The sequence below is a fragment of the Microcaecilia unicolor genome, chromosome 5 (assembly GCF_901765095.1).
Source record: "Microcaecilia unicolor chromosome 5, aMicUni1.1, whole genome shotgun sequence".
Taxonomy (NCBI): Eukaryota; Metazoa; Chordata; class Amphibia; order Gymnophiona; family Siphonopidae; genus Microcaecilia; species Microcaecilia unicolor.
The window spans coordinates 122,690,399-122,714,781 of NC_044035.1; the positions used below are offsets into that span (position 1 = coordinate 122,690,399).

Below are 24,383 nucleotides of genomic sequence, written 5' to 3' on the forward strand. Positions count from 1 at the left end.
GTCATCGCAGGGGATATGGGTTTGCTCTTGGAATCTTGGGACGTGCTTTTTTTAATCAAAGGTATACCGAGACTTACGAGTTACTTTCGGGTCTTGCATAGAGGCTACTTCACTCAGGTGCAGATGGTTCGCGTGGGAGGATTGTCTTCTGCGAAGTGTCCCAAGTGTAAACTATCAGACAATATGTATTATCATGCCTTTTGGGGTTGCAATAAAATTCAGCATTTCTAGAAGCAAATCCTCCAATATCTTTCATGTCTCATTCGACGACGCTGGTGTGTATACCAACTTTAGTGTTGTTGGATAGCCCTGGTCCAGGGTTGGGACGGGCAGTGACATCCACGATGCTGCTTCGCAAGGCCTACATATTAGCACGGAAATGTATCCTGCAATCCTGGCTGTCAGAGGGGCCGCCAGCATATTGGCATTGGCGCAATCAACTTCATCAATTGATGGTCTGGGAGGCTTGAGAGGCGAGGGGCTCATTTAGACGAAAGGCGCGCTTCTTGAAGCTCTGGGACCCATGCTTGTCATCCCTGTCTTCTAGGGGGCAGGAGTTTGGTGCTAAATGAGCTCTGATTGGATGGGAATTTGTGTAATTTCTTGCCATATAGGAGGTATTTTGTTATCACTCTTCATGCTGGGAGAGGAACGGGGGGGGGGGGGGGTAATAATGTTGTTTCAGTTAACTTATAGGTTCGATGGGGACTCAGAGCTCAGACCTCCCAAGGCATGTTGGAGTGTGGGTTACTGCAGGGCTAGGGCAGGAGTTAGATGAGGGGTGGTGGAGGGAGATCTGTTGTTACTTACACACCTGTTATAAGTTGAATAATCATGGAGAGCGGAGTGTAGAGGGTGGGTTATTCACCATCTCTCTTTGTAGGGTAGGTGTGTCTCTGTTTCATGTTGTAGCACACCTGCAAACCTGGCACACACGTAAGGGGGCAAGGGATGGGGGGGTAGGAGAGTATTTGACAGAGTATGGTTGTCATCTGTTAAATGTTTTGAGAGTTCACCATGTTATCCCAACCAAATTGTCATGTGTATAATTTGGGAGGGGTGTTTCATAGTGTAAGTTGGGGTGGGGAGAAAATGTAAAATTATGATGATGGAATACCACTTTGCCTTTGTTTGAACTGTACTATGAACCAGTTTTGTTTGTGGAGTTTGTTGATAATGTTAACGTGATATATCATCAATAAAAATGTTGAAACATGAATTTATGAACACTGGTTTCCAAACTAAGATCTTTTGGCAGTGCATTGCACAGAGTCCAGAATTCACCACACTTGAGTAGAAGAGTCCCTTTATGCTTGGTGGCTATCAACTTAAAATTTATTCTTGGACTCGCAGACAGCCAGTGTAATTCATACTTCCAATGGGTGACTGACTACTGTCTCCTAGCATTCAAACTTGTCTTCTCCATTGTATTTTGGATTAACTGCAGTTAGGGTGCACAATGTCTTAGTTCCACAGAAAAGTCTGAACCCAAATCCTGTCCAGATGGATAGTGCAGTGATTGAGCTGTGAGTTTGGAAGGGCATCTAAAATTAAAGGGAAAACCTGATTGATCTGGAAAAAAAGGGTCATGGTACCCAAAGCCCAGGAGAGGCCAGTTTTGAGTTAGCTGAAAGCCCAAAGAAGTGGGAGGAAACTGTGATCCTGGAAGAGAAAATCAGGGGTCAATTAACATCCTTTGTTTTCTTTGTAATCTTTATTTTATTCTGATGAAATTATTTTTAAGATTTCTGAGCATTCTTGCTCTTGGTCTGTGCAAAATTCCCTTGACTTTTTCAAGCCCTGAGCTTCCTTACCGAATGAATATTTTAAAAGTTTCTGATTTTATACTTCCGTTATTCTGCTACTGTTATGTGACTGTTATGTCTCAACCAGTTGTACCCTGGCAAAGTGTTGTGTTAGGTAACTATAAAAATTAATTGACTGTAGAAAGATATGTCTAGTTTGAGCTTTCGAGTGATTGAGGGCAGTTCTCATGGTGTGAATGCATTGGCAAAGTCCAGGGATAACTTTTACCTATGGGCTTTCTAACAGTATTCAATGTACATGCAAACTTTGAATTTGAAATTTGCCTAAGGAAAAAGTATCGGCATACTTCTTTACCCGCCTTTACTTGTGGATACTTTTTCTGAATAAAATAACTTGATTTCTTTTGAAAATCCTAAAGTTATGCATATTTCCTAACCCTGCCCTTAGTTAAAAATACACAACAAACTATGAATGGAGTGACAGTAGCCCAAAAGAGCAAATCAATTTTTGATAAGGGGACGTCTCATAAGGTCACGTGGGTACTTTATAGCATACTTTTAGCTAGCCCCTTAATTCATGACAGTTTGTAATCATTGACAGCCCCCAACTTCCAATACAGTGGAGTGTTGCCATTGTTATTGTGGTTTTGATTCTTAGTTAAAAATAGCCAGGTAGGGGCATTGTTGCTTTATTTTACCCATATATAGAATAAGCAGTTTTCAAAAAGACCATCTCCATTGGGTAAAGCACTTTTTTTTTTTTAACTAGGGGAAATGGCTTGAAAATGAGCCTTAATAAAATGGTGACATTATTTACTGCCACAGCTCTTAATGAACTTAATTGATAGCTATATGTTTTTCTCTATCTCTTTTGCAATAGCCCAATTATGGAAGCCAGCAGTATGGACCAAATAGCCAGTTTCCTAGCCAGCCTGGTCAGTATCCAACCCCCAACCCTACGAGGCCCCTTCCATCTCCAAACTATCCTGGCCAGCGAATGCCCGGTCAGCAGAGCACAGGGCAGTATCCACCTCCATCAGTGAATATGGGACAGTATTATAAGGTAAGTACATTATGTGGCAGTTGTTGGGGTTCTGAACACATAAGAGATGAACCCTTCTAACAAGCAGTGCAAAGAGGTGGCAAATGATATGAATACCTGCAGTAATACACATAGACAATACTCTCCCTGATGAGGGTTGAGGGGATAAATTGGGGCAAGTGCTTCTGGGGGAGGGGATGCACCACACCAGGATCATCTCCTCCACATGCTGCTGCTGGACGATAATGTTCCCTGTAAGCTGCGTGGCCATGCACCCTTTTTTAAACTGTCATTACACAGAAGGGTCACAAGACCTTTCCTACTGCCAACCCTGCCTTTGCTGCTTCTCCTGTCCAGCAGCAACAGAGGCAAAAAAGCCATTGCAGGGCCGCACTCTATATATGAGAGGCTGCTGGACCCACTCCCTTTGATGTCAGCTTCCTGTTCCAGGGGCAGAGCCAGTAGCCATGTGTATACAGAGGGCAGCCCCATGATAGCTTTTCCTAGTTTTACTTCCGGTCATTAGAATCAGCAGCAGCAGTGGAGTGAGATGTTGATGGGAGTAAGGGAAGCAGGAAAAAATGAGGCAGGGAGTGAAAGAGAGTAGATGCTGGAGGGCAAATGTTGCACGGAACATCCTGACACCCCTCTGATCACCTTTCCAATCCTGATCAAGTACTATCCCCAATCAGGCACCACTGCCCAATAACATCTCCCCCTCACCTGTGCCAAGATCGTTTACCCCATTCATTCCATCCAAATCCCCAATCCCATGACAAAGAATCCTCCTTGCCACTCCGTGTCCCCTGTAGGCAATGGTCTTCTCAAATGCTCAGCCTGATTCCCTTGATAGTCTAATGTATGAGACAAATGTGATCCCCTCTGCTGTTTCCCTGGCTGAGTCACAAGTTCTAAATGGCAGCCCCTAGAAGTAGTCTCGTGGTACTGTTACTAGGGGCTGCTCTGCCATTTTGAACCTGAGACTTGGCTGCCGGTGTGTGTGTGTGTTGGGGAGGTTTCAGGTTGCACCACCATGGCAGCTCATTTTATTGTTTTACTTTGAGCCAGCACCATGCATTGACAGCTAGCAGGGTGCACATGCTCTGTATGCCAGTACATGCTGTGCAGTACCCATGTGGTAGGTATTTGCCCTGTGCTTAAATGCAGTGCAGATGCTACACATACCTCCTGTATCTGCATTGCACATCACAGGCTTTCCACTTATGGCGCCTTATCCTTTGCAACACATAAGAAGTGCCATACTGTGTAAACCAAAGATCCATCAAGCCCTGTGTCTTGTATCTAAAAATGTCCAATTTAGGTCACAAATGTCTGGCAAAAGGAGATCCCCAGACCAAGGAGCCTAAAAGTAACTGCATACTGCACACATTACAGGCTATCCAGAATTTCCCTTTCAATGTCCCAGAGTAATATTACTTGGTTGATAATTAAAATAACTAGTACCCTTACAATACTGGCTGCATATTATTACATCTTGATAATGGATGCATCATTGCCAGCTTTCTGTGTTTACTGTTATTTCTTTCCTCTCTCTTTTTTATAGAGAACTTGACTCTTGAGTTTTAGATTTTAACTGCTTGTTTGGTAGCAATCAGTGTCTGAAACTGTAGTGCATAATGCTGTTAAACGTTTTGAAGGGCTAATTAAATGTTTCATCATTTATTTCTTGCAGCCTTCAAGGCCTGTGCCTGTAGGAAATTATCCTCACTCACCTGTCCCAGGAAATCCCACCCCACCAATGACTCCAGGAAGCAGTATTCCTCCGTACCTGTCACCAAGTCAGGATGTCAAACCACCGTTCCCACCCGATATAAAGCCAAATATGAATGCTCTGCCTCCACCCCCAAGTGAGTAGCATTGGAGAAGCTTGTTATCAAGTGCATTGAACCAAACTCCAGCATTTACGAAGTGCTGAAACTTTCCCAAATACCTGTTTGCAAAGAAGTTTCCTATGCTAACGATGTATGCAGCTAGTGCCATGCTTTCTCCTCCCACCCCCATGCCTTTCCTGACCTTGGCCTCTACTGCAGTAATCAATTTTCCCATAGTGGTTTGTAGGGGTTTCTGCCCTACAGATGCAGCTATTATTGGAACATGACCAGGAGGGTTCGGAACTTCAAGCATTTCAGAGCCATGTAAACTGAGTGCATTTTTGGGCCTCTTAACTAGGGTTACCATATGGCTCCAGAAAAAGGAGGACGGATTGAGCCAGCCGGGTTAAAACCCGGCTGGCTCAATTACTTCCATTGAAAGCAATGGAAGTAAAACCCGGCTGGCTCAATCCGTCCTCCTTTTTTTGGAGCCATATGGTAACCCTACTCTTAACCAACCCTAAATCTTATTTAAAACAAAGTAGGCAATGTAGCCATCAAAATTTCAATACATTTCACTGTGAGCAGATTGTTATGAGTGAATTTCTTCAAAAAGGCGGTAAATAAATCCTAATAAAATAAAATTCTGAAGATTTCTTTCACCCCAAATTCTAAAGCATTCTGGAGTTTCTAGTCCTAATTTTTTTTTTTTTTTTTTTTTTGGGGGGGGGAGGGATGAGCAAGGCTAAAAATCTGAGCAGTTTGTGACTTTGGACACTTCTTCCTTTAGTATGCATTTCTTTTGAAAAGTGTGAATGGATTCTGACTCTCAGTCCTTTTTATGTGCATCTAGACATTTGACCCTTTAATTCATGTTGTTCTGCTATCTTCCATGACTGGTAATTAGTCCATATATGGTAATACTTAATGTCTAGAATATTGCAAGCATCTGGATTCTGCAGTGTGCCAGCATAAATAGGGAGCAAGCAAGCAAACTGTGCACTTACGGTAAAGCAGTGTTTACTGTATCAGTAATAAAAGAATGAACATTTACAATTTGCAGCTAAATTCAGTATACGTTTGTTCTGGCTATGCCTATCAATTTATTTTTACTGTATTAGCTGCTTTATTATAATAAAAAAATACCCAAATAAGATTTGCATAAGGTTGTATACAAATATGTTTTGAGAGGCACAAAAGCATTCCTGAAATTGTCTGTTTGGGGATGTATTTCTTTACTATCCATTTTTAAAAATAGTTTTCTTATTTTTAAGTTTCAAATTACACTGCAATATGAACTGTATGCCTCATTGAACAAAATCTTTCCCAGAAAGGTCAGTCAATGGCACAAGGAAACATTACAACGATAATTGGTATTGATTGCATGCAACCATAAAATCCAGGTAACCAGCATTATTTTCTCTGTATCAGAACATTTGATGATAGCTTTAAAAAGGTAAAGGGAAGAAAAATACATTTCACGTGTTGTATGCTTTACCAGAGGTAGGGCTTGTCGCACACATCTGATAATTCTTTTGACCCAGTGACCAGAGCTGAATCATGGGAGAGCATTTAATGTGGACTGCTTGGATTGGCTGACTGAGGGGAACTTTTACTAAGGCGCGGTAACGTTTTTAGCACGCACTAAACGCTAAAGATGCCAATGTATTCCTATGTCCAAAGTCATGTCCCAAACATTAACATATTCAGCAGGAAGTTTCAAAATCTAATCAAAACAATATCCAGATCTCTGTAACAAGATAGACCTCATAATCTTGTATACACATTTATAGGGATTATCAGATCTATATGCATCTCGCAACCATCTGAACAATCTTGCTCTATTGTTATAAACGAAATGGCGCGGTGCAAATCCTCATAGAATCCCACATTTATTTTAATATTTATTTTACTTTTGTTCAAAAAAAATTTTTTTTAATTCAAACTTATCTTTAATGGCAGCAACATAGAGATATCAGGGAACCCCCGCCGACATGGCCAAGTTTCGCATATTGCTTTATCAAGGAAGAGGCTCTCTGTAACGCAAAAATATTATTAATAAAACTTGTGCTGACATCCAAAAAAGATTCCTTACAATCTATAAAAAGTTAAATTCTTTTACCATTATAACTTTCAGTATACTCCTGCATAAACAAGATGACCGCGGTGTTTCAGCGCGAGCCTCCCATTTAAATAAGCTACAGCTGATCACAAAAGAAGCTCCAAGATTGGATAATCAATCAAACATCCAGCCAATCAACTTAGACCAACGACCACCAATCTATTTCAGAATTTAGACCATTAGGATGCAGAGATTTAAGCTGGAAGATCCATCTTTGTTCTTTAGAGTTTAATAATTGAACAATGTTACCACCCTCCCAACCTATTCCTATGGGCATCTTTAGCATTTAGTGCGTGCCTATTTTTAACGTGTGCTAAAAACACCAGCATGCCTAAGTAAAAGACTGCCTGAGTTAGAGAAACTGAATAGGAAGTGACCATGAGGTTAGTGGTAAATGGCATTTATGCATAGGAAAAAGAAAAAAAAAGATTTATTAGTGGTGTGCCACAAAGATCTGTTCTTGGTCTGTTTCTTTACCATTTTCATAATTAATATTGTTGAACAGCTATTGAGAAAAAAAAAGTTGTGCTTTTTACAAATTATACCAAAATCTGGAACAGATTAAACACCGTGTTAGAAGTGAACACTAAGTGGAGAAATTCTAGCAAAGCTTGAGGAATGGTCTAGAATATGGGGGACATACATCTGTGCTCCAAAAACCCAAAGAAATGGTACAGGGTAGGAGGGGGTGAAGGGAATAGCAGGATGATTTTAAGGTGACCAAAGAAGTAGAAAATGTGACAGCAAAAGGATGCTTGGGTGCATAGGGAGAGGAATGACCAGGAGGCTAAGGAGGTAATAGTTTTTTGGTGAGACATTTAGCATATGGAGGGTAATTTTATAACTGGTTGGCTGGATTAAGAAGGGGCCTGTTTTATAAAGACACGTCTGCACTTATGGGTCATTTTAAATTGCTAGCACAAATCCTGTAGAAATTGTGGGTAAAATGAAGCAGCATATATTTACAGCTGTTCATATGCAGTTAAAATAGCTGTGTAAGTTACAATTCTGACCATGTTGTACCCAAATTCTGCCACCAAACACAAGTACAAGGGTCATTATTGCATAGTACTGTTCAGCAAAGCTACTCACAATTCAGCTGAGTTGGCCTGACTAAGGCTTCTGGGGAGGTATTGTACCATCAAAAGCTCTGACCCTTAAGGTGATATCAGTGTAAATAGACTCAGAGGCAGATGCATCAAGCAAACGTAAAAAAATCAAAATCGTTAAAGGCCCTAACGATTTTTAAAAAACGAAGAATGCACCAAAAAAAAAAGTCACACATGCTCAGATCGGTATAGAAACGTACAATGTATCAAACAATCACAATACACATCGTTAATCGGCCCCCAAATCATGCGCAGAGCAGCCAAGCGTTATGTTAGCTGCTCTGCGCATGCCACAAACAGTCAAACACAAGCACATGGCTCCCAAATCAAAACAAAAAAACAAAACAAAAAAAAAAAGGGTCGGGAGGGGGCAAGGGCGCTCATCAGGAGCGTCCTGTACGGACGGCCTTGCCCCCCCCCCCCCCCGCTGCTCCCCACTTTCCGCCGGTCCCCCCACCACGAAAAAGCAAAATTCAAGCAGCCCCCCGCTGCTCCCCACTTTCCGCCGCTCCCCCCACCCCGAAAAAGCAAACTTCTAGAAGCCCCTGCCCCCCTCCCTTCCTCATTACTCTCTCACCTCAGCGCCGCCTCCCGATATCCTCCGTCCTTTGCCCCGCCCCCTTTTGGGGTCGTCGCCGCCATTCCCCTCCTCCATCGGGCCCCCCTTCCTCTTACCGGGCCCGTGCAGCGCCTCTCTCCTCTGTCCGATGGCGCTGCACGGGCAAGAAGAAAGCTGAATCAGCTGATGCCTGCCTTCGCGATGGCGCGTCTTTCTCCTGCTGCGCCCGCCCCTGTCTGACGTCAGTAACCTACGTAGGTTACTGACGTCAGACAGGGGCGGGCCCAGGAGGAGAAAGACGCTCTATCGAAGCTAGGCGAAGGCAGGCATCAGCTGATTCAGCGTTCTTCTTGCCCGTGCAGCGCCTTCGGACAGAGGAGAGAGGCGCTGCACGGGCCCGGTAAGAGGAAGGGGGGCCCGATGGAGGAGGGGAATGGCGGCGACGACCCCAAAAGGGGGCGGGGCGCGGACGGAGGATGTCGGGAGGCGGAGCTGAGGTGACAGAGTAGTGAGGAAGGGAGGGGGGCAGTTGCTTCTAGAAGTTTGCTTTTTCGGGGTGGGGGGAGCGGCGGAAAGTGTGGGGGGGGGCAAGGCCGTCCGTACAGGACGCTCCTGATGAGCGCCCTTGCCCCCTCCCGATCCTTTTTTTATTTTTATTTTTTTATGTGTTTTCTGAGGTCCTTTGGACCAATCACAGCGCTTTTAGCTCTGCTAATGCGCTGGGATTGGCTCAAAGTTTGTTTATTTTTTCACTTAACACTTTTTCCTGGCACAGAGCTGTCCTAACGAGAGGTCCAGACCTCTCGTTAGTTTTCCTGCCTTTTTCCTGCGTAAAGGCAATCGGAAAAGGTTAGTGCATGTCGTTTCAATGGGGTTTTCACACTAATTGCTCATCTCCATTCCGTTTTCGTTAGCTGCTACTACCGTCGAAAAATAGGCTTTAGTGCATGGAAAGGATCGGAAATTCTTCCTTAAGGGCTCATTTAACGATGAAAAACGTTTAGTGCATCTGGGCCTTAATGTCTCCAGGGTTCTGCTGGTCCTTAAGACTTCAAAGGAACATTATTTTACATACTAAAGACTGTACAGACATGCAGGCTGCTGTAGCCTCAATCTTCAAAGTAATCACACCTACTTGCTAAAAAAGGTATCTGAGAATGGAAGAAGTATCTCAAAATATCAAAGTACACTATAAGTAAAAATCAAGAGAATGGGGGTTGATGTGAAAATGGATTTTTCAAATCTTTTATGCATTTAAGCGCTGGTGGATAGGGATCTTAGGAGAGATACACACATAGGTACATAGATACCCACACAGAGCCACCCAGTGGGATCATCACTCTAAACAAAATTGTACAAAACAGAGGTTATGATCACCTGGGGTCATCCTCATCCCAATAGATAAAAAGTTGGATGCAAAAAAACAGACATAATAGTAAAAGAAAAAAAAACTAGGATATCATTGATCATAGAGGTGTCAGTCCCAAGCGATTATTCTGTGGATCGCATGGAGAGAGGGAAGATCCTCAAATACCAAGAAATGCAGTCTGAGACCACAAAAATGTGGCAGAAAGATACAGAAATATTTCCCATAGTTTTGGGTGCCACAGCTTGATGAAAAAGAACTTCCAAGCAGTGGCGTTCCTAGGGGGGCTGATACCCGGGGCGGATTGGATGCAGCGCCCCCCCCGGCGAAAGGACCCCCCGGGTGCATGCCGCTGGGGGGTGCCGCGTGCCTGTCCTCCATTCATTCCATGCTTCTTCTCTGCCCCAGAACAGGAAGTAACCTGTTCCGGGGCAGAGAAGAAGCATGGAACGAACGTAGGACAGGCGCGCGCGGCACCCCTCCCCCAGCGGCGTGCACCCGGGGTGGACCGCACCCACCGCCCCCCCACTAGGAACGCCACTGCTTCCAAGAGCTCCTAGATAAGTTGCCTATTCATGTTACGTCTTATGAACTCCAGAAAGAAGCTCTTTGGCACAATGCAAGTGTCTTTTACTGTTCTGGGATCTTGCCAGGTACTTGTGACCTGGATTGGCCACTGTTGAAAACAGCAAGCTGGGCTTGATGGACCTTCAGTCTGTCACAGTAAAGCAATGCTTATGTTCTTATTCTTATGATCCTACTACAGCGAGTGTTAGCAGTAAATTTGAGAGACTGAAATCATACTCCACATACCCTGACTGAAGAGTGAGGTTCGTTCCTGTCATGGTATGTGCAAAACTAACCCATTTGGAGAAATTGCTCCCACATAGAGGGATGCTTTCTATCACATTCTTTCTTCTCTGTTTCACACCCACATCCACGCCATCTACTTATGAATCATATATTGAATCACATATACCAATATACTGCATAGCAGCTTCCCTCTAATATACTTTGCAAAGTGCTGTATATTTGTAGCAGGCTCACTGCTTAGATAAAATATCCTTTTCCTACACACCTACTTGTCTTTGTGTATGTATTATTTCATTACACCCACTGCCCCCAGCTGAGAATCTTCAGCTACCCAAATCAGAGAACTCGGACCCACTACAGGATATTTATTACAAGAAGTATGCACAGTCTTGCTATCGGGTGTACTTTTATGTGTGGGATAATTTTATAAGAAGCATTATACCCATGTATATTGACATATACGTGCAAACGTGACTTTATAAATGTATCAGCTCTCAAAGAGACGCTATCTGATTGCTCTGCACTCATGCAGCTTCAGCAGCTGACATTGGTTTTGCTTTATATTAGTCTAAGCTGATTGTAAAGAAGTACTCCTGACACAGGCACATATGACGACCTCGACACACGTCTTCCTTGATTAGGATTGTATGAATGAATTAAAGCTCCTTATGCATTCATCAAATTCTGCCTTCATTTGTTGCCTCACTAACGGGGTATGTTTACTAAAGTTCGTTAGAAGTTTTAGCGCATGCTAACCTTGTAGGTGTCCATAGGAATAGTACAGGTGCCTAAACGATTAGCGCGCGCTAAGAACACTAGCATGCCCTTAACGCTGCTTAGTAAACGGGGGCATACTTATTTTGTTGCTGTTTATGAAAGTATCCCCACTGTGTTCAGTTTTGGAGCAACTAGTACCTTAAAATGGATGAAAACCAAATAAAGTCAGTCTAGGGAGTAGCTGTTAATATGATCAGTGGTCTTCATCATAAAGAATAAAGGGGCAGACTTAAAGATCTAAGTATACATTTTTAGAGGGAACATGGGGTGGAGGAGAAATGTTAGAAACCAGCAAAAAGGAGTGAGGAAACAAATGATGCAAAGAATCTTTTTATTGCAAAGTACTGCAATCATACAATTAAAGGACACAATCAAAGAACCTGACACAACCATGTTTTGGCTAGCGTGCCTTTGTCAGGAGCCCTTGACATGCACTGTACTCTAAATGTATAAGTCACAGAAGTGACAATACAATTCACATCGATCCAGGTTGTGCCAGATGGCACAGGCTATCAACAAATGAGCAGTACACTGTGCATGTCAAGGGCTTCTGACGAAGGCATGCTAGCCGAAACACAGTTGTGTCGAGTCCTTTGATTGAGTCCTTTGATTGTATGATTGTAGTACTTTGGAAGCAATAATAAGATTCTTTACATCATTTAGCTTTGACTTCCTCATCTTCTGTTTCTTCAACTTTGTTGTTGGTTTTTGTGAGGACTGGAGTTTCTCCGTCTTCTGTTTTTGGAGAAATGGTAGAGACATTTAAATACCTCTGTGATATAAATGTATAGATGGTGGGCCTCTCTTAACTGAAAGAAAGCTGTGGATTGAAGGGTCATAGGATGAGGGTGATGGAGGGTAGACTGGAATAATTGAAAGAAATATTTCTTTATCGAAAGTGAGGTGGATGCATCAAACTGCCTTTCAGTGGAAGTGGTGAAGACAAGGAGAGTATCTGAATCCAGGAAAGCATGAGACAAGCACAAAGCATTGCTAGGGATTGTAGAGCTATGCAGTTGGTGGTGATGGGCAAATCATATAGGCTTTATCAGTACAATTCTATAAACTGGCGCCTAGAGGTGCATGATGACCAAATACCAGTTCGGAGCCAAAACAGTCTACTTCTGACCTGTAGAGATTGGTCCTTCTTTTGCTTCTCTTCACCTAGAGATGCATACCACTTATGCACGTCAAAGGCACCATTAATTGACAGTTAGGCATTTATGTGTACTAGGTGCTATTCTATAAGGTAGCTCCTAAGTGCGATAGTGCCTAACTGCACAAATTTTATAGAAAACTATAAATTACACATATCACTTGACACACTTAGGTTTTCCAACTTACACCTGCCAGATCCCAGGAACGACTTCTGTATTTTCTTCTTTTTTCAGGATCAGGGTTCCCCTTTTCCTTCTGGATACCTATAAAGTTTCTTGCTTCTGCTACTCTTTAACAGGAAGGGTATGCTGGTGACCAGAGCACACTTCCAGTGAAGAGCAGAGGCCTAAGCAACTCCTGTCGTTTCTCAATACTACAAAAACCCAAATAACCGTTGAGTCTGGTGTCTTTATACCAGTCCCAGTTTCCCTCCAAAGACATCTTCTGTCATTATTAACTCACAGGTTAGGAGAGCCCCCACTTCTGGAAACTGCAAAGTTGTAAACAGCTTGCATTACTACATACGTAGAACTACTAGATGTTTTGGCCATCTATGCAGAGCAGAACCTTGGGGATCTCTGCAAAAAGGTATTGTAAAGCTGTGTGCATCACATGGAGAGGAAAGTGAAAGTGCTCAATGAAAGACTAGGCACGTGTATTTTAACTTGAGATAAGAAAACCTGCCAGGGCAGATGGGACCAACTGGTGGGACTCACCATTCTCTCATACTAACATATAGTAAATTATGGCAGATAAAGACCTGTACGGTCCATCCAGTCTGCCCAACAAGATAAACTCATTTTACATGGTATGCGATGCTTTATACCTGAGTTTGATTTGTCCTTGCCATTCTCAGGGCACAGACCATAGAAATAGAAGTCTGCCCAGCACTGTTTTTGTACTAAAAGTTCTGAAGCCAACGTCGAAGCCTCTTAAAATTTACACTCCAGCCCATCCATATTTACCTGTTCCTCAATAGTCAGGTCCAAGGCATAGTATGATCTAGGCTTCCTTGTCCTAGAACTGTAAACTTTGGAGCAAGATTTGCACATTTAACATTAATGATATTTGAATGGATACATTTTTGAAAAGCTTCTTTTTTGAGGGGAGGGGAAATAGTGGTGCCCCCCCAAAATACAACAAAATAGCCATAACAACAATGAAATTGTCAGTTGAGTGGTATTTCCTCCTCTTCTTGTTAAGTGTGAACTGTTGCTACTGCCAGGCTTTTGAAACTACTCTGATTATGGCTTTGGGATAAGGTGTCCATCTTCAGGGATGTTTTGGAACTTACGGTAAGAAAATGGCAAACAATTTTAAACAGTTAACAGGCAGTTGGATCAGACAAAAGTAGGTAGCTCTTTATTCTTAAACATTTTTGTTTCATTCCTAACTCAAAATTATAGTTTAGTATTGAGTAGCTTTTCCTGCTTATTCAGGGGACCACATTTGAGCTGCTGTTTGTGATGAAGTTCATGAGTACTTTTTACCTATGAACTTTCCAGCAGTTTTCAAAGAAAAAGTACCTGTGAACATTTGCACCTGTGTTTTGGAAAGGTACATTTTTTGATAGAAAATAATGCATGCCGATTTGAAAAATACAGACTGCATTCCTCTCCCCTGATCTAAACATACTCCACAGAATTCTTCCTCTAAACAGGGCTGAAAATATGCATGTGGTGGAACAATGTGCCTCCTTGTGGCTATATCAAGGGAGAGCAAGTTTTAGATGGCCACATTGTTGTTATGATCATGTAATGAATATTAGATGTTTGTATAGTGTCAGATACACTAGCAGCCTATTTCTATAAAACAAGCTAATTAGCTTTTTAACAAGAAATTATTGGCACTAATTAGAATTAAAATGTGCATGCATAAATTTAGGCACGGGATCCGCACAAGTCAAAAAAGGGGCTGTGGAAATAGGAGGGTCATGGACGGATCACTGGTGTTCCTTTCAGGTACATGTGTAATTTACACAATTTCCATTGGTGTAAATGGCCGTGCCTAAATGTAGTCACAGTTCCCGGGCATAAGCGCTATTCTATAAACCATGCCTGATTTAGGCACTGTTTATAGAATAGCGCTGAGTTTTTTTTTGCCGCTGAGTTTTTTGGCGTCATATGTAGAATTTAGTTCATGATGGGTAGCCCCTACTCTTTGGAACTCACAATTAGAGCAAAAAAAAAAAGCTGACACAGTGAAAACACACCTATACCTTTGTTCACCTATATAAATGATTTTGAAAAATGACCTTTTAAATTTCTTTGGTTCTAAAAGAATGGTAGTGCTCCTGTGTTGATTCTTACCATAATCTATTGCAGGTTAATCATAGATCTATTAAAGGTTAATCATAGGAAGGGCATAGTCTTGATTAAATACTGATGAAGCCATGTATACTGGATTTGGAAAATTTGCAGTCATTACCTTGATAAAAGTAGATGAGGGTATCAACAGTGCTTGTACTGTTAGGGTAAAATATAAGCAGGCCTGGAGTAGTTTTAGGTTAAGGGAGAGAAATAACATGCAGAGATATAACATGGAGGGGCATAATCGAACGGGGCGCCCAAGTTTTCCTGAGGGCGTCCTCACAGGACGTCCCTGCGAAAGGGCGGAGAAACCTGTATTATCAAAACAAGATGGGCGTCCATCTTTCATTTTGATATGATCAGGGATGCCCATATCTCAACATTTAGGTCGACCTTAGAGATGGTCGACCCCGGTTTTCGGCGATAATGGAAACCGAGGACGCCCATCTCAAAAATGACCAAATCTAACTCATTTTGTCATGGGAGGAGCCAGCATTCGTAGTGCACTTGTCCCCCTGACATGCCAGGACACCAACTGGGCACCCTAGGGGGCACTGCCATGGACCAACTGATGCACTAACTGAACAGAAAAAGCCCTTCCCTTAGTGATTCGGAAAGGAATGGGCATGCATGAAGGAAATCGCATTCTCGCAGTTAGCTCATTTGCACACGATTTCCTTCCTAAGGAGGGGAAGCTAGTGCAGAGCAGCCAAGCGTTATGTGTTGCTGCTCTGCGCATGCCAAAGACGGCTTCATACATGCAGACAAGCTGCGTGTATAATAGCCGTCTACAACCTTAAATAAATTGCCATCTTCAACCTTAAAAAAACACAAGTCCAAGTGAAAACGTCCAAGTGCTCGTCAGCAATGTCTTTTTTTTTTTTTTGAGTATGGGTGAAGGACGTCCAAGTGTTAGGCGCCTTTGCTATGCCTCCATCCCTGCAACGGGCAGTTATGGACGTCCAAAATGTGAATGTTTCTGTGAGAAGGACATCCATGCCTTTGCTATGCCTCCGACACCCCCTTTATTTATTTATTTGGATTTTGGATCACAAGTAGCAGCAGTGGGATTTGAACCGGCCACCTCTGGATTGCAAGACCAGTGCTCTAACCACTGGGCCACTCCTTCACTCCACTTCCTTGAAATTTGGCCATCCCTGTGGGGAGGGGGCAGTTCAGGACATCCAAAATGTTTGAAAGAAGGACGTCTACGCCTTCGCTATGCCTATGCTGACTCACACACACCTCCCCCCCCAGGGACCTGCATACTGCTGCGATGGACCAGAGTATGATATTTGAGGCTGGCAAAAAAAAGTTTTTAAAGTTGTCTTTTTCAGGGTGGGAGGGGGTTAGTCACCACTGGGGGAGTCAGGGGAGGTCATCCCCGATTCCCTCCGGTGGTCATCTAGTCAGTTCGGGCACCTTTTTGAGGCTTGGTCGTAAGAAAAAATGGACCAAGTAAAGTCGGCCAAGTGCTCGTCAGGGACACCCTTCTTTTTTCCATTATCGCTCAAGGATTCCCATCTATTAGGCATGCCCCAGTCCCGCCTTCGCTATGCCTCCGACACGCCCCCGGGAACTTTGGTCGTCCCCGCAACGGGAAGCAGTTGGGGATGCCCAAAATCGGCTTTCGATTATGCCGATTTGGGGCGACCCTGAGAGAAGGACGCCCATGTCCCGATTTGTGCCGAAAGATGGCCGCCCTTCTCTTTCGAAAATAAGCCTGTTCATGTGTTTTTTAAATCATCTTTATTATTTCAACAGCAGACTTATTACATTCACAAATGCCAGTAATGTACAAGAGCTTAAGAGACATCAAGAACAAAGACAGCATATGAAAATCCCTCCCCCCTCCCTATTCACCCTGCATGATTCAACCAACCGAAAACCTATCAGGCATTAAGCAAGCGACTACGCGCTAAAGCAGTAAGTGATGACCAAAAGGGTTCCCACAATTTACAGAACCTCTTCCCCTTTAGAGTCCAGATCAGAAAAGTCCCGCCATGCCAAAGATGTTTGCAGTATCATCGGTGATCTCCATTGTTGAAGAGTCAGCAGGTTAGCTGATAGCCACTGCTGCAGAATACATTTCTTGTCCAACAATATTGCCCTCTTATCAAAATCCACATAGCCCTTTGGTGCAGGATGAGAGCAAGATAACTGATCAAAAAGCATGAGAGGAGAAAGCTTTCAGGCCCACTGCCTTAAGTGTGAAACATGCATTGCCACTTCTGCCAAAACCTGCGTATACACATGATGGTTTTAAAAAATGTATTTTATGTGGGAAAAAATACCTGCAGAGTTAATCAAGTACAAATAACCTTTGAAAACTGGTCTAAAGCTTATGGCTAGAATTTCCTGTGGAATCTGTGTCTGTGCAAGCATATTTGACAATTGCATTGATAGGGCAGTAACTTCTGAACAGTGGGCTTGGACAGAGGAAGTATGGCCAAAATAAAGGAGTCATATGTTTTCTTCTCAAATAGTGTGAAACTATAGGAAGTATCTGAGAACAGAAAATAAGAACTTGGAAGTAATATGGAGAAGAAAAAGAAATATATTTTAGAAATGTTATAATAACAGTGTTTTAAAGCCCCATTAACCTGTATTGAATCAAACTATTTGTTTTTGTGAAACAAGGTATGATGAAATGTTAATTTTTTAATGAAGATACAGGAATGGCTTTCCAGGACAGTTACTATTCTGCCTTGGTGGTGTTAGGTGACAGTAAGCAGTCAGTCCTGTGAATTTTCGGGAAGTTTCAGGAAAGATAGTCCCACCCACTAGTACTTAATTGTGAACTGGTCTTGGCTTCTGTATTTCAATTGCCTCCTCTTTGCTTACACCTTTCTGGAATTCAGTCTATCAAAGTAATCTCTCAGAGTCCATAAAAACTACCTTTAATGACTTATAAATATTGGCATATCATTAAACATGGATATTCAGGGCATTGAGATCTCTGTTTACTAAGACTTTGTTTGCAATAACATTGCTAACACAAGCTAAGCTTTAGTAAGCAGAAGCCTGAGTGAAGACATCAGTAGTACAAGGGAGAGGAGCATTGTTACACTCCTAGCTCACCTCTCCTTGTCACCACTGAGTGCCCTGATGTAAACAGGAGGAAAAATATTAGTCAACATGTCATCAGAGTACCTACAAATTAGAGCATTCTGCTCCCTTTTAAAGGGAGAAGTTCAGTGGGTCGATGATTCTCACGTGATTTATGCCACACTGAGATCTGGATATAAGCAGTTTAGATACATTTAAAAGCAGATCTTTCAGTGCATTTTGGGGTTTATCAGAGTAATATATAGATGGAAATGATCTGCATGAGTGTACATTTTAAAATGTTTTCCACCAAAATAACTTTTCTGTGATGTTTTTTTTACTTAAATACTTTGATATTATCCTTGGTGAAGTGATCCAGAGCCTTGCCTTAAAAGAGGAAAACTGAATAAAATTAGAGACTATTACAAGATAACCAGTGTAGGTAAAGAGAAAATTATTAGTTATTAAACTGTTTCTCATTGTCTACAGTTAGTCTCATATGTTCAACTCACATTAAAAATAATCACAACCAGTGCTTAGCCCTACACCATCCCATGGGTGGGAGGGAACCCCTCCCTCCCACCCATCAGACCCAAGAACTCTACTTGGGTCAGGGGGAATCTCTCCAATCTTCAGGTCATAAACCACACCTGCTGCTCCCAAAATGGTCCTTGGGCCATAAAGTTTGTCCAACCCTGCTATAAAAAAATCAATTTGTCATCACAAGAGCAGTAACTAAACATACTGCAGGACTAAGAAAGGAAAATAAAGATTTATATTATCTTATCTTGGGGGACTTATTACCTGCCGAATGTCTTAATAAGGTTCAAAATGGTGTAACAAAAAATATAACTGGTAAAGTAGCCAGGAATTATAGTCTATCATAATCATCACTAAAATGAAGAAAAAAACCTATTAAAAATGTAAGAACTAAATACGATTTCACCAACTTTTGAAAACAAAAATAACATATAGAAGAACGGGATCTCAGGCAAGTCATTTCAGAGTTTCACTAATAAATATGTAAATGAATTTGTTACTTCTGATTTATTTTTAACAGAAGGGACTCCCAAAAGAAGTTAATTACACTTTCAACTTTCTATAGATAAACCCAACAAATTAATCAAAGGGACCAATCCATTGGGACAATGACCTTCTAAAGTTTTGAAAATCAGACACCAAAGCAACTTAATTGAAAAAATAGCCGCCTGGTTTGTCTCTGTGTCTTTGCAGGGTGTCTTGAGTATAATGTTCATCTCTGCAGTAAAGCCCAACAGTAACGTTATTTGATTCTGTTTTGATTGTTCCTCAATAAATGTCTACGTTATTATTGCACTGCAGATGCTAAAGGGAAAGTTCATACTTTCTCTCCATCTTCGATCCCAGCCAACCACAATGATGAACTGCGCTTAACGTTCCCCGTGAGAGATGGTGTTGTATTGGAGCCCTTTAGGCTGGAGCATAACCTGGCTGTCAGTAACCACGTCTTCCACTTACGACCCACGGTCCACCAGACACTCATGTGGAGGTAAGTGGGAAGGGTGAACTATAAGCTCAGAAACAGCAAGAAAAGACAGCCTTTGGGGGTGGGTGAGGGAGTGCACTTGAGCCAAGGGCAGGGGGTTGCTTTGTACCCAGTGTTCCCAGGCGGTAAAATTAACCCAGCTAAAACCTGAACTTATTTTATTATGATTTATGGGCCAGAATGCAACTTGTGGTGTGCACATGTCAAGTTGTGTTAGGGTTTTTACATAGTAATGTGCTGTTTTACATGCATTTGCATGTTTTACATCACATTATTATGTAACCTGCATCGACTTAAATATCACCACAGTAAAATAAGTCAAGCTGCATTGAGGCATTTTAAAATAAGGGGCAAATAACACAACTTAAAGCCCTAACACAGCTAACATCCCTGTTAGCAACATAAACGTACTAAAACTGACTACTAGTAATGTGCTGTTTTACATACATTTGCATGTTTTGCATACTATGTAACCTGCGGTGATTTAAATATCACCACAGTAATATAAGTCGAGCTATATTAGGGCCCTTTAAAACACATTAAGGGGCAAGTAACACAACTGAAACCCCTATCACAGCTTGATAACTTCCCCCCTCAGGGACCCTTTTACTAAAGGGTTGCCACTCGGCAATCTGGAACAACCACTGGCCCGCCAAAGCCACCAGTGGTAGTTCTGCCCCCAGTGCACGGTATTTCTGGCACTGCCAGAATTTTTTAAAAATTATCACTGTAGGGGCTTACCACTGGGTTAGCACGGGAGACCTTGCCGCCACCTCAGTGGGCGGAGGTAAGTGCACCCTCCCAAATGCCCATTCGGCAAATGCGAACTTACTGCACGGCTATTTCTTTCTTCTACCTTTTTATCCGTTGTGGTAAAAGGAGACTCTACACGCAGCAAAAACTTGCACTGCCAATAGCACAGGGCCCCTTTGTGACCATAAAGGTACTAAAAGATTGAAACTGATATCAGTGATTGGGGAGGCAGTGATTCACTGTAATTATTATTTTTTTTAAATTTAAAAATACTTTTTAATTTTCCATATGGTCGCTTAAAAGAATTCTAAAATGGTGTAGACCTTATAAAAACTTAATTTAAAACAGATTTTATCTGACTACTGTTTTAAATATCACTTAATTGTCTAATGAGAAGTGGACAAGATGCAGAAACTGATCATGCGACCTCAATCATGTGTAGATCTACAACAAAACTTCAGAGCTTTCTGTAAAATACTTTTAGGTATGTTCAGTATTTCCTTTATGTCTGTGGCCCCGAAGCTCCCCAATATCCTTTCTTTCTCCAAACATTTCCAAGGAATTTAGCAGGTGACCACAATTTTTTTTCCTCTCAAAAGAGATTTGATTTTCCTGAAAAACATTTTTTTATTTAAGCTTTTTCATTTTTCTTTTTGGTGGTGGATATTATCAGTAGTGTAAACTGGGCTCAGTAGTGCAGATTATTGAACTGTAGTGTACACTATTCTTTGCTGGTACATGCTATTCAGTGATAGTGTACACTATTGACAATGGGAAAAAATAAAATTTACATTAGCACTGATTAACTGTGATTTTCAGAACTCCATTTTGACCAAAGCAACTATGGTTTCTGCTTCTTCAGGAGTTATTCCCCAAACCAGATCACTCAAAACCAGGTGTTATTGCTCCATCCTAATGTCTTGGTTCCGGCCTTAACAGCCTGGATGTTGAAGCCAATATCATTTGATTTCTTGACTTCTCTTAAAAAAAAAAAAAGTCCTTCTTGACTTCAAGTGAAGTGTATACCTGAATATCTGATGGTTTTAAATGGAACATGTTTGCCATCTGGTTTGAGAGAAAATCCTTAGTTATTTCTCTCACACAAACTGCTTGAATACCTTCTATACCTCAGAGTCTGATCTGAAAACCAACTCAGGATCCACCACATTGCAACTGGCACTTTTCACAAACTTGAACTGCTTTAATTGAAGCTTTTCACTGAGTCAATGGACAGCTGATGAATCCCTGTTCAAGCTCTAGACTCTAGTGTTCCTGTAAGGTTGCCTTGTTTTATGACAGCAATTACTTTAGCCTGTACTCAGAGTGCCAAGTCGCATTGACATATCCATCTTAAATTAAAATTCATCACAACAGGATAATGCTCTACATTTTTCCTAGGTTCAGTGTAAAGTGATGTCAGACTTTCACCTTAATCAGTCATTCACCCTTTCAAGAGTTTTCCCTAGGCCATATGTCTATAAAGAGCAAAAGCTGTACTTTATAAATCAGCTGTCACTGTATATTTGGCACAGACTAAAGCCTACAGAAGGACAACACAGGTTTTTATTTCTTTTGACTCCAACGAACTGTTACTAAATGTGACAAAAGCCAATATTTCTAACTGGGTAACAAATTGTATCTCCCATTGGTATGTGCTGGCACAATTCCAACCTGAGAAATGTATATCATGCAACTGCCATTCATTAGTCCAAGGTCAGCGTGCTTATAAAAGATTTGCAATATCAAATTTAGTCCACATATTTATCAGCTACTAATATCTAAGTACCACCTCCCATCGTGATATGACATATATACTGTCTAGCCTACATAGTTTTGTTACATTTGTACCCCGCGCTATCCCACTCATGGCAGGCTCAATGCCATAGGCGGTCGGTGGCCCAACTGTTTGGGGAGGTTAAAGGGGGCGGGGTTAGGGGTGGGGCCAGGGGCGGAGCTTACCTCCATAATTGTCTGACAACACACAGAAAAAAAATAAGTAAAAATAATAGTCACAATTAATACCTTTTATTACATTTAAATATTAGATATGTATCATATGTCAAAGAATAAAGTGGTTGCTCAAAGCATATACTAACCACAATTGCTTGACTGCAAAACACTATGCACAACATTGTGCAAAAACACACTCATAACCTTACTGTATCATAAATATTACACTGGGCAGACCCCAATACACCACCCATACGGAAAATGCAGACCGTCAACAATATGAAACAAGGGATCATGATATCACAATTCTCATGTAGAGCCATTGAACATCCTTTTAGGGTGGATAGTGTTCACAATGAGCTCCTTTTATTAACGACCATATGTAGATCCTTCAAGAGGTAGTGTGTCATGTTTTAGGCTCTAAAACCCTTTCTGATGTTTTGGTGCCACCTCAGTGGCACCACACAGGCCAATACACAATCTCTCCACTGCAAAACACTATACACAAACTTGTGCGAAAACACACTCATAACCTTACCAATCCAAAACAGCACTAATTCCAAGGACAGGATGAGCTACAACCTTATGCGTGGAAAGGCAGCACTGTAATTACACCGGGCTCTAAAACACCTAGTGAAACAACCTAGTGAAACAAAAAAAAAACAAAAAGAGCTGCAAATACTACTCGCTAGCAGAATACTGCACCTTGATCACACATGAAATACACGACACAACAGATATGAAGGCAAAATACTGAACTAGAAAGTTACCTCAAGAAGTCGGACTCAGCATGCAGCAATACTAGAAAAATTTAAACTTACATGCAAAATATCACAGATGCACATTTCCAAAAGCTGACATATTCCAATTAATAAATTCTGAATAAAAAAATGTTTTCTACCTTTGCTGTCTGAGCATTTAGTTTTTCTATTAGTGTCTTCTGTTTTATGCAGTGTCTTCTTTCCATTTGATATTTTTTCTCTCACCATATCCTTTTTCAAGATCTTATTTCCATTTTGTTTCTTCATGACGCCCAACTCCTTTCTTTTCCTTTCTCTCCTCTCCTATATCTGTCTCTGACACTGATCTTTGTTTCTCATCTATGTTTTTATCTCTCCTCCAGTGCTCAGTCTCCCTCCACTTACCTCTCTAGTCCTCCCATTTTCATGTCTCTCATTCTTTGTCAGCCTCCTATTCCCTTGTCTTTCAGCTACTTTTTAGTTGCCCATTTCCATTCTTTGTGATCATCCTCTTCCTAGACTCATCTACATTCATCTGCCTCTCATCTCTTCACCAACCAGTTTCTTCCTCATCACTCATCCTCTCTCCACCTTCAGTTCCTGACTTACATCACACCCCTTATCTACACTCCTACCCCACTTTTACTTCCCCATTTCTAACTTCTCACACCTCCATCAATAACTTCTCTTACCCCTTAATAGCCCTCTGCCTCTTTCTTTTCATCCCTGTGTAATCTGAGGTTTAAAAAAAAAAAGTTACTGCCCTTCTGATGGCTGCAATGTTTTTGAAGGATGGCTAGCAAGAGAGAGAACCCTGGGAGCACAACTGGCTTTGGGGGTTGCTCTGTAGCTATGTGGTTGAGGTGGAAGCCAGCAGAAGACTGTCAGTATCAGCAGAAGAGAAGGTAGTGAAGGCAACAGCCACAAACCAGCGACGTCAATCAAGAAAAAGGCATTACAGGCTCGCCTCCAGCTTCTCCCTTCACACAGTGTCCCGCCCTCGCAGAAACAGGAAATGCATCATCGGAGAAGGCGGAACACTGTGTGAAGGGAGAAGCTGGAGCCGTAGGCGAGCCTGTAGTGCCTTTTTCTTGATTGACGTCGCTGGGAAGTAAAAGGTTAAAGCGCGCGCGCGCGCGGAGGGGGGTGTAAGGGAGAAGGAGGGCGGGCTGCCGATCGGGAAGCCGGCGACTCGCGAGAGTGGGAAGGAAGGAGGCGGAGGGAAAGCTATCTGGCAAAAGTGCTGCCGCTGCGTTTGTGAAGGCAGCAGCCAAAGGAAGTCCACGATTGGGCTCTCCCCAAGCCTCTTATACGGGGCGCCTATGCTCAATGCGGCTTACATGGGGCAGTGGAGGGTTAAGTGACTTGCCCAGAGTCACAAGGAGCTGCCTGTGCCTGAAGTGGGAATCGAACTCAGTTCCTCAGTTCCCCAGGACCAAAGTCCACCACCCTAACCACTAGGCCACTTCTCCACTATGATGCTTCTAGGTCATATTTTCATTATTTCAGGCTGT

General features: G+C 42.1%; 1 protein-coding gene across 1 annotated transcript in view; it reads left to right on the top strand.

Annotated features, from left to right (window-relative positions):
* ZMIZ1 (zinc finger MIZ-type containing 1) overlaps positions 1-24,383 on the top strand; it is a 1,052,488-nt gene that overhangs the window by 955,692 nt on the left and 72,413 nt on the right. The window contains 3 exon segments of the mRNA XM_030203240.1: positions 2,647-2,829; positions 4,502-4,676; positions 19,243-19,429. Coding sequence (XP_030059100.1) covers positions 2,647-2,829; positions 4,502-4,676; positions 19,243-19,429 — 545 coding nt within the window.